The following is a 17,670-nucleotide window of genomic DNA, read 5'->3' as shown; positions in this document are numbered from 1 at the left end:
AGATTTTTAGAAACAGCTGTTGAGGTAAGACAGATATTTGTTGTTGTGTTTTTCCAATTTTAAGTTTATCATATATTGCAAAATGCAATGCTTCAATGAAATAAATATTACATGTATAGAAACATAGCGAAACATCATCATCACCATTCAATATTTAATATCGGTTTCTAAATTTACATAATACACTGTTTGTACAAAAAAGGAAAACAAATACTAGCGAAAACAAAAGCTATCAAACGACTCAACTCAATAGTAAAAATTATATCGCTAAACATGTAATGAGCGAGGTTGTTGTTTTTTTGTTGATGTTTTTTTACTGAGTGAATAAGAAATGAAATAGATTTACGAAAACATTCTTACAAATACTCGCACTAGAATCCTCTGAAAGACAAATTCTGTTAAAATCAGTTGCCATTTTATATCGATTTTAAGTTGTAGACCTACGATCAATTTAACTGTGATGTTTTGGTTATGGACCCCTTCTCGCCCCGGAAAAGGAGGTTTTCTTAAACAACTCGAGAAGTGCACAATATGTTCGAATGAAATTTCAAAGGTATAAAGTAAGGACCCTGATCTAAAACTCGGTTTAATAATTTACTACGTATGCTTATTTACAGAATGAACTCACATGCCAAACCTACTCAAATGACTGTACAGTGTCAGTACTACTTTAGAAAATTGTAATTATTTAAAAAAAAATATCTGAAAACTTCTTGATTGACATTTTTCTTAATTTTATTTATTTATTTTTTTTAAAAAAAGAAGAAGATCCATGTTCTGTCAATTTGTTGAGCGGTAAAATTCGATAATCCTTTACTGGAGGAAATATTACACGAAGTTGGCATTGCTGATTAATTGCTTATTTTAAAAGAAAAATATTAGTTTTAAACTTTATTTATTTTAAAGCTACATTTTGAACACAAACTGACATTTGTAAGAAAAACAGTCATGATGGAATGGTTTAACAAGCGATTTTTAGGATAGAAAATAAATTGGTATAGGCGAAAACGTGGTCCCATCCCACAGGTCATACTGTCAGTAACAGTAACAGTGATAAATGCCATCCACGTTTATTTGGCGTTATGCTGACATACACACTGTATATGGCTAAACATGTAGTTAGGTCACGATTGCATGTAACAACGATGTGCTCGTAATGCGGTCAGGACAAGTCTTATCATGGAGACCAGACTGCGATGAGCCTACGTCACTTACTGACGCATTGCTTGGCAATCGGAGGTCATGCGGCAGACACCGATTAAAGTTTATATCATATTTTGGCCGTTGACCGCATCAACAATTAATGGCGAATTTCATGAATTTAGAATGCAACCTACATTTTCAGCCAATGAAATTGCAGATAGGCAATCATTATGTACTATGCTTATTCATGAATAATTTCAACTTTTGCGGGTGTTTGCCTACTGCCACTCCCTGATACACACTCCCTGCGTCTGATTTTGCGTTGACAATGTGTCAAACAATAAAAGGTAGTATTCGTAGACAGTTAGATAACCTAAAGTAATATTTTAAGGATTAAGAAGGGCTCGTTCGCTACGTTCACTCCGCCCATTCTTTATCATTAAAATGTTACTTCATGTCATCAAACTATTACATAAATATTATCAAAATCTCGATTTGTTGTCGACACTGCCACCTGTGGTTTGACCTGTATTGATCTTATCTGTATTGGAAGAGAAAGTAGAGCACGTTTTCATAAAATCAAAACAGTTGGAAAGTCAGTCAATCTTTAAGCATATCACTAATAAGGGAACAGATTATATTAATGGAATAAAAAAAATAGAAAGTTTTTTTTTATTATTTTATTGTAACTTTTGGTGACCAGCAACAACCTAAAAGGGACCCAAAATGTAAAAATCACAACAAAAACATTGTCAAGGCTTAAAGAGCAAGAGTTTTCTATACTCATTTAGGAATCAAAAATGATCATATGGTATTCGTGAGAGCAATTTAAAGATGCACTCTTACACCCAAATAAGTTATAACACAATTCATTCATTTGTTTTATTTTACCGAATAGGATGAATAAATATCGAAAACAATGGTTCTTATAAAGGATATCGTGTTGAACTTGAAAGAAAGATGCGGAAAACACAATATTTACACCTCATGAGACGTAAGATGATCACTGTAAATATTTTAGCATTCGCCAGTCATTTAATATTTCTGCGTGTTTAGCTATTAAATACTCGGTTACAATCTTGTAATCAGTAGTTAATAGTTTGCATAAATGCATCATGTAGTAAGTAGTTAAAGGTCTATTACTCGATATGTATGTTTGTTATGCATGTATATGTATTGATTTTGAATAAGAGTTTCACTATTTACCTATATTGGAGCTTAAAATTGTGGGCCAATGGCCATCGAGGATTTACCCGATTACTGTAGCTCCATATAACATAGAGCAGATTTGACGGTGAATACAAACATTTATTTTCGTAGAGAGTACTTTATCGGTCTGCATGATGTAGAGAGTACTTTATCGGTCTGCATGATGTAGAGAGTACTTTATCGGTCTGCATGATGTAGAGAGTACTTTATCGGTCTGCATGATGTAGAGAGTACTTTATCGGTCTGCATGATGTAGAGAGTACTTTATCGGTCTGCATGATGTAGAGAGTACTTTATCGGTCTGCATGATCTAGAGAGTACTTTATCGGTCTGCATGATCTAGAGAGTACTTTATCGGTCTGCATGATGTAGAGAGTACTTTATCGGTCTGCATGATGTAGAGAGTACTTTATCGGTCTGCATGATCTAAATATCAACACTTTGTTGATTTTTTAACGAAAAGTACCGAGAACGTTCTTTTTTTTCGGTGGTCTTTCTATTTTTTGTACAAATATCAAACCATTCTATTTGTTTTTATAGCATACTCCTTAAGCGGCAACAATTTACCATTTCATCCTAATCTTTGCAACTTTTGTGCGCTAATTTTAAAAATATTTTTAAAGGAACAGGAAATAGATAATATTAGCCAATATATAGCCAATATATAGCCAATATATAGCCAATGTTAATATTCTAACCGTATTTTGCATTTATTATACAGTCTCCACAAACCTGTTCTAAAACAGTTAAAAGTTACATAATATTTTAGTAAGACATAGATTACAATAAAGGAAGTACAAATCTAATTTATTAATAATGCTTCTCATAAAATGTTACGTTTTGGAGTGACGGAAATAGTTGCCATCGCGAAGTAACATTGTTAAGATCAGTGACGGCTTCCCTGGTTAATACCCGAACCTGATACTCCCAGTGCTACAGTCACATCCAGAATATGCCTTAAAACCTTCCCGGATTGGGCGGTAAAAGACATCCAGGAATTAACTAGCACCTGGTCCTGCTGCAAGTTTAACTGACACATCATTGCGGACAATTTCGTTGCTATCTGAGGATTGGTTTTGTTTCAATAACTTAGCAGTGTTATCATGGATATTAATTAAACATCGAAGTTAGTTTTATTTGTGACGTTAAGTTTGGTATTCATTGGGACAGATTATTTTCACTGAGTTTAATCCTTTTTTCAGAAACAGTACGTTATTTACGGTATTTGGACTTGTTTAGGAACCCTGCAGTACTAAATGATTTGTAATAATTTTATTCAAGACATTATATTAGTGTTAATGAACTGTTGGTTAAGGGTGTTCCATATCTTCTTGCTCAAATGTAATCACATTTGACTGAGCAATATTCCGTTTGACATATATAGCTTTTTAACCAATCAAAACCATTATTAGAATAAACCAATGCTTTTACAAATACACTTAATAAACGATTTGCACAGTGAAGTTAGCTTGTAAATCCAACCTTTATTTTGAAAAGGAAATATAAAAAAAAGTTTCTTCTAAACGGACATACCAAATGTCTTTTAACTTTCTGAATATCTTAGTTACCAAACTTAACATAGCCGGCGTTTGCATTAAATTCTGAATTTCAAATTCTATTTAAATTCATCACTGTATTATTGAACAACCCTGAATTTACTGTCTGTGAAACACATTTGTTAACTGCATTTTCATTTGTGTCTTATGCTGGCATATTACTGCCGCAAGATAACGTTCGTGAATTATTTCGTGTTAACCACTTAGTTTTCGGGATAAGTATCTAGGGATCAAGTTAATATTTGCGAAACCTTTTTTGGTAAGACAAATATCATAAGACTAAAACCATGTTTGCAAGTGCCCAGAATTGCCCCCTGTTACCTTTTTTTAGCTCTACAACTCAGTTCTACTAGTTATGGTTTGCGAATTCCACTTAATAAGTAACATACTAACTGGTTAACTGGATAAGATTCGAGTTACCACTCATCTATGAATGCATTTCTTGCTTCTAGCAGTTGATCTAACTACTTATCTAGTTTTGAATTGCGAATGCAACTTAGTAAGTACAATAATAACTGGTAGGTAAGATTCGTGTTTCCAGTTATCTATATATATTAATCCAAATACAACAACTCATCTATTTATGTTTTGTGATTTCACGTAGTAAGGTTATAGACCATATAACAATTTAAACTAACTTATACCAAGGCGAATACGTCGACATTACGAATAAATTCGTTCAAGAACGATAACAAACTTGTTGTTCATCGTTAAAACTCAAGTAAGTTGGTCATCCAGTATGAAGTCATGGCCCATTATATGAAAGGTCTCAGTCACGTTTACCAATAACCAAAAAGAGTGCAAAATACGCCTCTCTCATTTGCCTGTTTGAGGCAATTAATTATAATATCCATTTGATAATAACGTACATTTTATTAACCCGATGAAATCAAATTATCATAATAACAGAGATACATCTTTACAAATATGTCGTCATAATTTGGTTCCCGTATGCTAGAATCACGTTTGATTCTGCGTCAGTAAGAAAATATTCTGTAAAATAGTAATGCCTAAAGTGGGCTCGCTTGCTAAACTGGCTTCGCCTTAATAAATACGAATTTACGTCATCTGTTCTACCTGTTACATAGTATGTGGGTTCCATGTTCATGGCGGTGGACACAACCCAACAAAGTAAGCGTCATGTGATCGCGATTGACTAGAACGTTGTGTCGTATTTCAGGAACTACAACAATCTAGAGCATGCTGTTTCCGGCGATCTGTGTCACCCTGCTGCCTTTAGCACTGGCATTTCCTAGCCACACCAAGGTCAAATATGACGGGTATGTATTCTTTATTCATTTTATTTTTAGTATTTAAAACCAATAATTTCGGCAAATTAAATGGCAGATGGGAAATCATTAAGAACTAGTCTTAATCATTAAAAAATCAACTTTCGCGGGTGTTGAAAGGTCCGCCTACCGCTACTCATCCGATTTATTGGCTGATAAATTGTCAATCTGACGCAGGGAATGCCACTATGTCATAGTGCGTGTTGATAATTTTCCAGCCAATGAGATTGTATTCCAAGTCAGTTAGATGAACTAATGTAATATCCTTTTTTTGCTTTCGTTGATTTTACTTTATACAGTCTAACTCTGACAAAATATATAAGATTACTTATTTCTGAAGTTAAAGGTGAAATATGCATTGTTGTTTTAACATGTCAACACAGACGAACAACTTGAAAAACAACGATCACCCTAGTAATCACTATGCGTGTTTTGCTTTAACTTTATTATTCTTCGACGATTGTGTATACAATTATTTTATCTTTAACTAAGTCACTCTCGTTTGCACAATGTTGCGCGAGAATGTGGTGTGCTACGTGTGGGAGAACTCGGAGAGAACCCTCTTGTCCGGCTTGGTGACAGCCATCTAAACTTGCCAAGGGAGAGTCTTGCGGATGAACAATTTCAATCTAACTGAGAATAACTATTGTTATGAAAAAAAAGGTTATATTGTGATATTATTTTAAATATGTGTTAGACAGAATAGTATTATTATGAAGTTAAACCGAGTTCATTAAAGGGTTTGCATGTATACATCAAATTCAGGGGCCTCCCTCCGAACTGAAATTCGTTTGGTTCAAGTAAATTTAACAATTTGTAGTCCGAAAGATTTTGGGGTAATTTTATTGCATTATTTCTCCTAAAAATGAAATGAAAAAAACAAGGGGGATTTATTGGGGGTTTCCGGGTGCCCCTCCCCCCGCGCCGAATTCGCCAGTGACATTATCTTTTATTCTGTTTGACTGTTTTAGACACAAAGTCCTGGAGATTCTACACGATACCAAGGCGAACTTCAGAAAGCTGCAAGAAATGGAGTTAAAATTCGATGTAAGTATATATTAAGGCATGTTCACTGATTTAACGCAAGATTTTCTGATTTAAAAGTGATGTGTTTAGATTTGTTCAATGGGAAGTAACTACAGCTGGTTTAAGAGTAGTTCTTAACGTTGATATATTCACTTCATTGTTCGCAGTGAAAGAAATAATTCGATATTTTCACATTTATCATTTCACTGACGAAACTTCATACTATATCGAAAAGCACTTGTGACAGACCTTTATATATATATATATATATACATATATTAAAAAGGTTACATATTCTAAAATAAAGGTATTTGTTGCCGTTTATCAGAAGAAATGTTATCATGTTTTCAAACGTTTTCTTAAAGCGAAACGTTTTCCACACTACACATATATTTTTTTCATTTATGTCATTAAACACACGAAATAATTTTAGAACGAACTTTCCCTGTGGAATCACCTTTGTTATCAACCTGTATCATATACATTTTAAACATACAACATTTAATAATATTATTGTTATTCTGATATAACTACGATATGTCCATTTAACAATTAGACACGAGATGAATGTGGGGCCTAAATCATGCGGAGAAGTCATATAACTTCATGTTTACAAAAACTTTATTAGGAAATGTTGTATAAACCGCCTTTCGGTTCACTGCTTCTGCCTTCAGCTGGATATCTGGAAAAGCGCCAAGCACGTGAATGACACTATGCACGTGCGCGTACCCCCGCAACACCTTGACGCTTTCCTAGGCAATCTGAGGGACATGAATGTACAAGTATCAACCTTGATCGAGGATGTTGAAGAGTAAGTGTTCGCGCTAGACTTTATTATAGAGAGGTAGGTGTTTCCTACTAGCTTTTCTTTTGGAGAGGAAGTGTATACACTAGTCTTCCTTATAGAGAGTTTCTGTTTTAGCTTGCCTTCCTTATAGAGAGCAAGTCATCCTGATGCAGATTAAGTATATATATCTAGCCTATCCTAGAGAGAGTAAGTGTTTCAGCAAGCCAACCTTATAGAGAGAAAGTGTTTCCACTAGCCTTCCGTATAGAGAGTAAGTGTTTCAGCAAGCCTATCTTATAGAAAGAACGTGTTTCCACTAGCTTTCCGTATAGAGAGTAAGTGTTTCAGCAAGCCTTCCTTATAGAAAGAACGTGTTTCCACTAGCCTTCCGTATAGAGAGTAAGTGTTTCAGCAAGCCTATCTTATAGAAAGAACGTGTTTCCACTAGCTTTCCGTATAGAGAGTAAGTGTTTCAGCAAGCCTTCCTTATAGAAAGAACGTGTTTCCACTAGCCTTCCGTATAGAGAGTAAGTGTTTCAGCAAGCCTTCCTTATAGAAAGAACGTGTTTCCACTAGCCTTCAGTATCGAGAGTAAGTGTTTCAGCAAGCCTTCCTTATAGAAAGAACGTGTTTCCACTAGCCTTCCGTATAGAGAGTAAGTGTTTCAGCAAGCCTTCCTTATAGAAAGAACGTGTTTCCACTAGCTTTCCGTATAGAGAGTAAGTGTTTCAGCAAGCCTATCTTATAGAAAGAACGTGTTTCCACTAGCTTTCCGTATAGAGAGTAAGTGTTTCAGCAAGCCTTCCTTATAGAAAGAACGTGTTTCCACTAGCCTTCCGTATAGAGAGTAAGTGTTTCAGCAAGCCTATCTTATAGAAAGAACGTGTTTCCACTAGCTTTCCGTATAGAGAGTAAGTGTTTCAGCAAGCCTTCCTTATAGAAAGAACGTGTTTCCACTAGCCTTCCGTATAGAGAGTAAGTGTTTCAGCAAGCCTTCCTTATAGAAAGAACGTGTTTCCACTAGCTTTCCGTATAGAGAGTAAGTGTTTCAGCAAGCCTTCCTTATAGAAAGAACGTGTTTCCACTAGCCTTCCGTATAGAGAGTAAGTGTTTCAGCAGGCCTTCCTTATAGAAAGAACGTGTTTCCACTAGCCTTCCGTATAGAGAGTAAGTGTTTCAGCAAGCCTTTCTTAAAGAAAGAACGTGTTTCCACCAGCTTTCCGTATAGAGAGTAAGTGTTTCAGCAAGCCTTCCTTAAAGAAAGAACGTGTTTCCACCAGCCTTCCGTATAGAGAGTAAGTGTTTCAGCAATCCTTCCTTATAGAAAGAACGTGTTTCCACTAGCCTTCCGTATAGAGAGTAAGTGTCAGCAAGCCTTCCTTATAGAAAGAACGTGTTTCCATTAGCCTTCCGTATAGAGAGTAAGTGTTTCAGCAAGCCAACCTTATAGAGAACGTGTTTCCACCAGCCGTCCATATAGAGAGTAAGTGTCAGCAAGCCTTCCTTATAGAAAGAACGTGTTTCCACCAGCCTTCCGTATAGAGAGTAAGTGTTTCAGCAAGCCTTCCTTATAGAAAGAACGTGTTTCCACTAGCCTTCCGTATAGAGAGTAAGTGTTTCAGCAAGCCTATCTTATAGAAAGAACGTGTTTCCACCAGCCTTCCGTATAGAGAGTAAGTGTTTCAGCAAGCGTTCCTTATAGAAAGAACGTGTTTCCACCAGCCGTCCATATAGAGAGTAAGTGTCAGCAAGCCTTCCTTATAGAAAGAACGTGTTTCCACCAGCCTTCCGTATAGAGAGTAAGTGTTTCAGCAAACCTTCCTTATAGAGAACGTGTTTCCACTAGCCTTCCATATAAAGAGTAAGTGTTTCAGCAAGCCTATCTTATAGAAAGAACGTGTTTCCACTAGCTTTCCGTATAGAGAGTAAGTGTTTCAGCAAGCCTATCTTATAGAAAGAACGTGTTTCCACTAGCTTTCCGTATAGAGAGTAAGTGTTTCAGCAAGCCTTCCTTATAGAAAGAACGTGTTTCCACTAGCCTTCCATATAGAGAGTAAGTGTTTCAGCAAGCCTATCTTATAGAAAGAACGTGTTTCCACTAGCTTTCCGTATAGAGAGTAAGTGTTTCAGCAAGCCTTCCTTATAGAAAGAACGTGTTTCCACTAGCCTTCCGTATAGAGAGTAAGTGTTTCAGCAAGCCTTCCTTATAGAAAGAACGTGTTTCCACTAGCCTTCCGTATAGAGAGTAAGTGTTTCAGCAATCCTTCCTTATAGAAAGAACGTGTTTCCACTAGCCTTCCGTATAGAGAGTAAGTGTCAGCAAGCCTTCCTTATAGAAAGAACGTGTTTCCACTAGCCTTCCGTATAGAGAGTAAGTGTTTCAGCAAGCCTTCCTTATAGAAAGAACGTGTTTCCACTAGCCTTCCGTATAGAGAGTAAGTGTTTCAGCAAGCCTATCTTATAGAAAGAACGTGTTTCCACCAGCCTTCCGTATAGAGAGTAAGTGTTTCAGCAAGCGTTCCTTATAGAAAGAACGTGTTTCCACCAGCCGTCCATATAGAGAGTAAGTGTCAGCAAGCCTTCCTTATAGAAAGAACGTGTTTCCACTAGCTTTCCGTATAGAGAGTAAGTGTTTCAGCAAGCCTTCCTTATAGAAAGAACGTGTTTCCACTAGCCTTCCATATAGAGAGTAAGTGTTTCAGCAAGCCTATCTTATAGAAAGAACGTGTTTCCACTAGCTTTCCGTATAGAGAGTAAGTGTTTCAGCAAGCCTTCCTTATAGAAAGAACGTGTTTCCACTAGCCTTCCGTATAGAGAGTAAGTGTTTCAGCAAGCCTTCCTTATAGAAAGAACGTGTTTCCACTAGCCTTCCGTATAGAGAGTAAGTGTTTCAGCAATCCTCCCTTATAGAAAGAACGTGTTTCCACTAGCCTTCCGTATAGAGAGTAAGTGTCAGCAAGCCTTCCTTATAGAAAGAACGTGTTTCCACTAGCCTTCCGTATAGAGAGTAAGTGTTTCAGCAAGCCTTCCTTATAGAAAGAACGTGTTTCCACTAGCCTTCCGTATAGAGAGTAAGTGTTTCAGCAAGCCTTCCTTATAGAAAGAACGTGTTTCCACTAGCCTTCCGTATAGAGAGTAAGTGTCAGCAAGCCTTCCTTATAGAAAGAACGTGTTTCCACTAGCCTTCCGTATAGAGAGTAAGTGTTTCAGCAAGCCTTCCTTATAGAAAGAACGTGTTTCCACTAGCCTTCCGTATAGAGAGTAAGTGTTTCAGCAAGCCTATCTTATAGAAAGAACGTGTTTCCACCAGCCTTCCGTATAGAGAGTAAGTGTTTCAGCAAGCGTTCCTTATAGAAAGAACGTGTTTCCACCAGCCGTCCATATAGAGAGTAAGTGTCAGCAAGCCTTCCTTATAGAAAGAACGTGTTTCCACCAGCCTTCCGTATAGAGAGTAAGTGTTTCAGCAAACCTTCCTTATAGAGAACGTGTTTCCACTAGCCTTCCATATAGAGAGTAAGTGTTTCAGCAAGCCTATCTTATAGAAAGAACGTGTTTCCACTAGCTTTCCGTATAGAGAGTAAGTGTTTCAGCAAGCCTTCCTTATAGAAAGAACGTGTTTCCACTAGCCTTCCATATAGAGAGTAAGTGTTTCAGCAAGCCTATCTTATAGAAAGAACGTGTTTCCACTAGCTTTCCGTATAGAGAGTAAGTGTTTCAGCAAGCCTTCCTTATAGAAAGAACGTGTTTCCACTAGCCTTCCGTATAGAGAGTAAGTGTTTCAGCAAGCCTTCCTTATAGAAAGAACGTGTTTCCACTAGCCTTCCGTATAGAGAGTAAGTGTTTCAGCAATCCTTCCTTATAGAAAGAACGTGTTTCCACTAGCCTTCCGTATAGAGAGTAAGTGTTTCAGCAAGGCTTCCTTATAGAAAGAACGTGTTTCCACTAGCCTTCCGTATAGAGAGTAAGTGTTTCAGCAAGCCTTCCTTATAGAAAGAACGTGTTTCCAATAGCCTTCCGTATAGAGAGTAAGTGTTTCAGCAAGCCTTCCTTATAGAAAGAACGTGTTTCCACTAGCCTTCCGTATAGAGAGTAAGTGTCAGCAAGCCTTCCTTATAGAAAGAACGTGTTTCCACTAGCCTTCCGTATAGAGAGTAAGTGTTTCAGCAATCCTTCCTTATAGAAAGAACGTGTTTCCACTAGCCTTCCGTATAGAGAGTAAGTGTTTCAGCAATCCTTCCTTATAGAAAGAACGTGTTTCCACTACTCTTCCGTATAGAGAGTAAGTGTTTCAGCAAGCCTTCCTTATAGAAAGAACGTGTTTCCACTAGCCTTCCGTATAGAGAGTAAGTGTCAGCAAGCCTTCCTTATAGAAAGAACGTGTTTCCACTAGCCTTCCGTATAGAGTGTAAGTGTTTCAGCAAGCCTATCTGATAGAAAGAATGTGTTTCCACCAGCCTTCCGTATAGAGAGTAAGTGTCAGCAAGCCTTCCTTATAGAAAGAACGTGTTTCCACCAGCCTTCCGTATAGAGAGTAAGTGTCAGCAAGCCTTCCTTATAGAAAGAACGTGTTTCCACTAGCCTTCCGTATAGAGAGTAAGTGTCAGCAAGCCTTCCTGATAAAAAGAACGTGTTTCCACCAGCCTTCCGTATAGAGAGTAAGTGTTTCAGCAATCCTTCCTTATAGAAAGAACGTGTTTCCACTAGCCTTCCGTATAGAGAGTAAGTGTCAGCAAGCCTTCCTTATAGAAAGAACGTGTTTCCACCAGCCTTCCGTATAGAGAGTAAGTGTTTCAGCAAGCCTTCCTTATAGAAAGAACGTGTTTCCACCAGCCTTCCGTATAGAGAGTAAGTGTCAGCAAGCCTATCTGATAGAAAGAACGTGTTTCCACTAGCCTTCCGTATAGGGAGTAAGTGTCAGCAAGCCTATCTGATAGAAAGAACGTGTTTCCACCAGCCTTCCGTATAGAGAGTAAGTGTTTCAGCAAGCCTATCTGATAGAAAGAACGTGTTTCCACTAGCCTTCCGTATAGAGAGTAAGTGTCAGCAAGCCTATCTGATAGAAAGAACGTGTTTCCACTAGCCTTCCGTATAGAGAGTAAGTGTCAGCAAGTCTATCTGATAGAAAGAACATGTTTCCACTAGCCTTCCGTATAGAGAGTAAGTGTCAGCAAGCCTATCTGATAGAAAGAACGTGTTTCCACTAGCCTTCCGTATAGAGAGTAAGTGTCAGCAAGCCTATCTGATAGAAAGAACGTGTTTCCACTAGCCTTCCGTATAGAGAGTAAGTGTCAGCAAGCCTATCTGATGGAAAGAACGTGTTTCCACTAGCCTTCCGTATAGAGAGTAAGTGTTTCAGCAAGCCTATCTGATAAAAAGAACGTGTTTCCACTAGCCTTCCGTATAGAGAGTAAGTGTTTCAGCAAGCCTTCCTTATAGAAAGAACGTGTTTCCACTAGCCTTCCGTATAGAGAGTAAGTGTCAGCAAGCCTATCTGATAGAAAGAACGTGTTTCCACTAGCCTTCCGTATAGAGAGTAAGTGTTTCAGCAAGCCTTCCTTATAGAAAGAACGTGTTCCCACTAGCCTTCCGTATAGAGAGTAAGTGTTTCAGCAAGCCTATCTTATAGAAAGAACGTGTTTCCACCAGCCTTCCGTATAGAGAGTAAGTGTTTCAGCAAGCCAACCTTATAGAGAACGTGTTTCCACCAGCCGTCCATATAGAGAGTAAGTGTTTCCTAGCCTTCTTTAAAGTAAGTAAATCGCTAGCCTTCAATAAAGAGAGTGAGTGTTTCATGCTAGCCTTCCTTATATAGCGTTTTAATAGTTTCATGTTAGCATTCATTGTAAAGATTAAGTGTTTCAGTCAAGCTTTCCATATGAAGAGTATGTGTTTCAGCGAGTCTTCATTTAAGAGAGTAAGTGATTCATGTCAGCTTTCCATATGAAGAGTATATGTTTTTGCTAGTCTTCATTTAAGAGAGTAAGTGATTCATGTCAGCTGTCCATATGAAGAGTATGTGTTTCAGCGAGTCTTCATTTAAGAGAGTAAGTGATTCATGTCAGCTTTCCATATGAAGAGTATATGTTTCCGCTAGACTTCATTTAAGAGAGTAAGTGATTCATGTCAGCTTTCCATATGTGGAGTATGTGTTTCCGCGCGTCATCATTTAAGAGAGTAAGTGATTCATGTCAGCTTTCCATATGAAGAGTATATGTTTCCGCTAGTCTTCATTTAAGAGAGTAAGTGATTCATGTCAGCTTTCCATATGAAGAGTATATGTTTCCGCTAGTCTTCATTTAAGAGAGTAAGTGATTCATGTCAGCTTTCCATATGAAGAGTATGTGTTTCAGCGAGTCTTCATTTAAGAGAGTAAGTGATTCATGTCAGCTTTCCATATGAAGAGTATATGTTTCCGCTAGACTTCATTTAAGAGAGTAAGTGATTCATGTCAGCTTTCCATATGTGGAGTATGTGTTTCCGCGAGTCTTCATTTAAGAGAGTAAGTGATTCATGTCAGCTTTCCATATGAAGAGTATGTGTTTCCGCTAGCCATATGAAGGGTTACTGTTTCCGCTTGTTAGTGAAGAGTTAGTGTTTCCTCTAGTCTTCCTAATGAAGAGTAAGTGTTTCCGCTAGTCTTCCTAATGAAGAGTTAGTGTTTTCCCTAGTCTTCCTAATGAAGAGTTTTGTTTCATGCCAGCTCTCCATATGAAGAGTTAGTGTTACCGTTAGTCTTCCTTATTAAGAGTAAGAGTTTCTGCTAGGCATCCTGATGAAGAGTTAGTGTTTCCGCTAGTCTTCCTAATGAAGAGTAAGTGTTTCCGCTAGTCTTCCTAATGAAAAGTAAGTGTTTCCGCTAGTCATCCTAATGAAGAGTTAGTGTTTCCGCTAGTCTTCCTAATGAAAAGTAAGTGTTTCCGCTAGTCTCCTAATGAAAAGTAAGTGTTTCCGCTAGTCTTCCTAATGAAAAGTAAGTGTTTCCGCTAGTCTTCCTAATGAAAAGTAAGTGTTTCCGCTAGTCATCCCAATGAAGAGTTAGTGTTTCCGCTAGTATTCCTAATATGAAGTTAGTTTTTCCGCTAGTCGTCCTAATTAAGAGTTGGTGTTTCTGCTAGTCTATCAAATGTAAAGTTAGTCATTCCGCTAATTGTCCTAATGGAAAGTTAGTGTTCCCGCTAGTTTTCTTAATGTTCAGTTAGTGTTTCCGCTAGTCTTCCCAATGAAGAGTTGGTGTTTTCGCAAGTCTTCCTGATGTATAGTTAGAATTTCCGTTAGTCTTCCTAATGTAAAGGTAGGGTTTCCGCTTGTTGTCCTAATGTAAAGTTAGTGTTACCGTTAGTCTTCCTTATTAAGAGTAAGTATTTCTGTTAGATATCCTAATGAAGAGTTAGGGTTTCCGCTAGTATTCCCAATGAAGAGTAAGTGTTTCCGCTCGTCTTCCTAATGAAAAGTAAGTGTTTCCGCTAGTCATCCTAATGAAGAATTAGGGTTTCCGATAGTCGTCCTAATGTAGAGTTAGTGTTTCCGCTAGTCTTCCTTATGAAGAGTAAGTGTTTTTGTTAGTATTCCTAATGTAGGGTAAGTGTTTCCGCTAGTCATCTTAATGAAGAGTAAGTTTTTCCGCTAGTCTTCCCAATGTAGAGTTAGTGTTTCTGCTAGTCTTCCCAATGAAGAGTTAGTGTTTCCGCTAGTATTTCTAATGTGAAGTTAGTGTTTCCGCTAGTCGTCCTAATTAAGAGTTGGTGTTTCTGCTAGTCTATCAAATGTAAAGTTAGTTATTTCGCTTGTCTTCCTTTTGTAAAATTAGTGTTTCCGCTAGTTGTCCTAATGTAAAGTTAGTGTTCCCGCTAGTCTTCCTAATTAAGAGTTAGTGTTTCCGCTAGTCTTCCCAATGAAGAGTTGGTGTTTCGCTAGTCTTCCTGATGTAAAGTTTGTGTTTCTGTTAGTCTTCCTGAATTAAAGTCAGTGTTTTCGCTAGTCTTCCTTATGTAGAGTTAGTGTTGAAGCTAGTTTTCCTAATATAAAGTTAGTGTTTCCGCTAGTCATCCTAATGTAAAGTTAGTGTTTACGCTAGTCACCCTAATTAAGAGTGAATGTTTCCGCTAGGCTTTCCAATTAAAAGTGAGTGTTTTCGCTAGTCTTCTTTATTAAGGGTGAGTATGTTCGCTTGTCTTATCTATTAAGAGTGGTGTATTCACTAGTCTTCCTAATTAAGAGTTAGTGTTTTCACTAGTCTTCCTAATTAAGAGTGAGTGTTTTCGCTTGTCTTCTTACTGAAGAGTACCTTTTTTCCACCAGTCTTCATAAAAATGTTTGTGTTTTCAGTAGTCTTCTGAATGAAAAGTTACTGTTTCCTCTAGTGTTTCTAATGTAGAATAAGTGTTTTCGCTAGTCTTCTTAATGAGGAGTAAGTGTTGTCGCTAGTCTTCTTTATGTAAGTTAGTGTTTTCGCTACTGTTCCTAATAAAGAGTTAGTGTTTCTGCTAGACTTCCCAATTAAGAGTGAGTGTTTTCGTTTGTCTTCCTAATTAAGAGTGAGTATTTTCGTTTGTCTTCTTAATAAAGAGTATTTTTTCCATCAGTCTTCATAATAAAAGTTAGTGTTTTCGCTTGTCTTCTAAATGAAAAGTAAGTGTTTCCGCTATTCTTCCTAATGTACAGTTAGTGTTTTCGCTACTATTCTGAATGAAGAGTAAATGTTTTAGCTAGTCTTCCTAATGAAGATTAATTGTTTACGCTAGCCTTCCTAATGAAAAGTAAGTGTTTCCGCTAGTCTTCCTAATGAAAAGTAAGTGTTTCCGCTAGTCTTCCTTATGAAAAGTATGTGTTTCCGCTAGTCTTCCTTATGAAAACTAAGTGTTTCCGCTAGTCTTCCTAATGAAAAGTAAGTGTTTCCGCTAGTCTTCATAATGAAAAGTAAGTGTTTCCGCTTGCTTTCCTAATGAAAAGTAAGTGTTTCCGCTAGTCTTCCTAATGAGGAGTAAGTTTTTCCGCTTGTCTCCCATTTGGAGAGTAGGTGTTTCCGCTAGTCTTCCTAATTTAGAAATAGTGTTTCTGCTAATCTTCTTAATGAAAAGTAAGTGTTTCCGCTAGTCTGCCTTATTAAGAATAAGTGTTTCCGCTTGTCTTCCAATTGAAGAGTGGGTGTTTACGCAAGTCTTCATTATGAAGTGTTAGTGCTTTCGCTAGTCTTCCTTATGAAGAGCAACTGTGTTTATTAAGAATAAGTGTTTCCGATAACCTTCCTTACGAGCTTTTGAAATGGAAGATAAGGGTTTGATATGGTGAATTCAAATGTAGAGAGTTAGTTGAAGGTTTAGAAGGAGACTGATATTTAAATGGTAGATGATGGTTTGCAATGATGAATGTTGGTTTTAGATGGTGGATTTTTGTTTGGAATGAGGGATGCTAGTTTTGGTGGATGTTGGACCGAAATGGCGAAAGAGTGTTTGAAATGGTGGATGAGTGTTTGGAATAGTAGATGCGGATTTAAAAATGTGGACGAGGATTTGGAATGATTGGTCCGGGTTTAGAATGGTGGATGAGGGGTTGGAAAGGCAGATGGGTGTTTGGAGTGGTTGATGATGGTTTGGAAAGGTGCATGAGGGTTGATAATGGTGGATGAGAGTTTGGAATGGTAGATGATTGTTTGGAATAGTGGGCAAGGGCTTGGAATGGTAGATGAGTATTTGGAATGGTTGATGAGAGTTTGAAATGGTGGATGATTGTATGAGAATGGTGAATGAGGGTTTTGAATGGTAGATTAGGGTTGAGAATGGTTGATGAGTGTTTGGAATGGTGAAATATGGTTGAGAATGGTGGATGAGGGTTTGGAATGGTAGATGAGTGTTTGGAATGGTTGATGTGTGTTTGGAATGGTGAAATATGGTTGAGAATAGTGGATGAGGGTTGAGAATGGTGGATGAGGGTTTGGAATGGTGGATGAGGGATTGGAATGGTGGATGAGGGTTTGGAATGGTAGATGAGGGTTGAGAATGGTGGATGAGGGTTTGGAATAGTAGATGAGGGTTGAGAATGGTGGATGAGGGTTTGGAATGGTGGATGAGTGTTTGAAATGGTGGATGAGGGTTTGGAATGGTAGATGAGGGTTGAGAATGGTGGATGAGGGTTTGGAATGGTAGATGAGGATTGAGAAAGGTGGATGAGGGTTTGGAATGGTAGATGAGTGTTTTGAATGGTAGACAAGGGCTTGGAATGGTAGATGAGTGTTTGGAATGGTTGATGAGTGTTTGGAATGGTGAAATATGGTTGAGAATGGTGGATGAGGGTTGAGAATGGTGGATAAGGGTTGAGAATGGTAGAGTGTTTGGAATGGCGGATGAGTTTTTGGAATGGTAGATGAGTGTTTGGAATGGAAGATGAGCGTTTGGAATGCTGGATTAGTGTTTAGAATACTGGATGAGTGTTTGGAAAAGTGGATGAGTAGGTGGATGAGTGTTTGGAATGGTAGATGAGTGTTTTGAGTGGTAGACGAGGGCTTAGTTGGTGGGTCAGAGTTTGGAATTGTAGATAAGGGTTTGAAATGGTGGATGCGGGTTTGGAATGGTAGATGAGGGTTTGGAATGGTGGATGAGGGTTTGGAATGGTGGATGAGGGTTTGAAATGATGGGTCAGGGTTTGGAATGGTGGATGATGGGTT

At 37.8% G+C, this 17,670-nt stretch overlaps 1 protein-coding gene across 1 annotated transcript in view; it reads left to right on the top strand.

Annotated features, from left to right (window-relative positions):
• LOC128242638 (carboxypeptidase B-like) overlaps positions 1–17,670 on the top strand; it is a 37,856-nt gene continuing 20,186 nt past the window's right edge. Inside the window, exons 1-4 of the mRNA XM_052959875.1 lie at positions 1–24; positions 5,089–5,188; positions 6,169–6,244; positions 6,898–7,034. Of these exons, the coding sequence (XP_052815835.1) occupies positions 5,109–5,188; positions 6,169–6,244; positions 6,898–7,034 (293 nt within the window). The 5' untranslated portion in view covers positions 1–24; positions 5,089–5,108. The remainder of the gene's footprint in view (positions 25–5,088; positions 5,189–6,168; positions 6,245–6,897; positions 7,035–17,670) is intronic.

The sequence above is a fragment of the Mya arenaria genome, chromosome 8 (assembly GCF_026914265.1).
Source record: "Mya arenaria isolate MELC-2E11 chromosome 8, ASM2691426v1".
NCBI classification, from domain to species: Eukaryota; Metazoa; Mollusca; class Bivalvia; order Myida; family Myidae; genus Mya; species Mya arenaria.
Note: the sequence above shows the minus strand (reverse complement) of the source record. Positions and strands in the feature narration are given on the sequence as shown.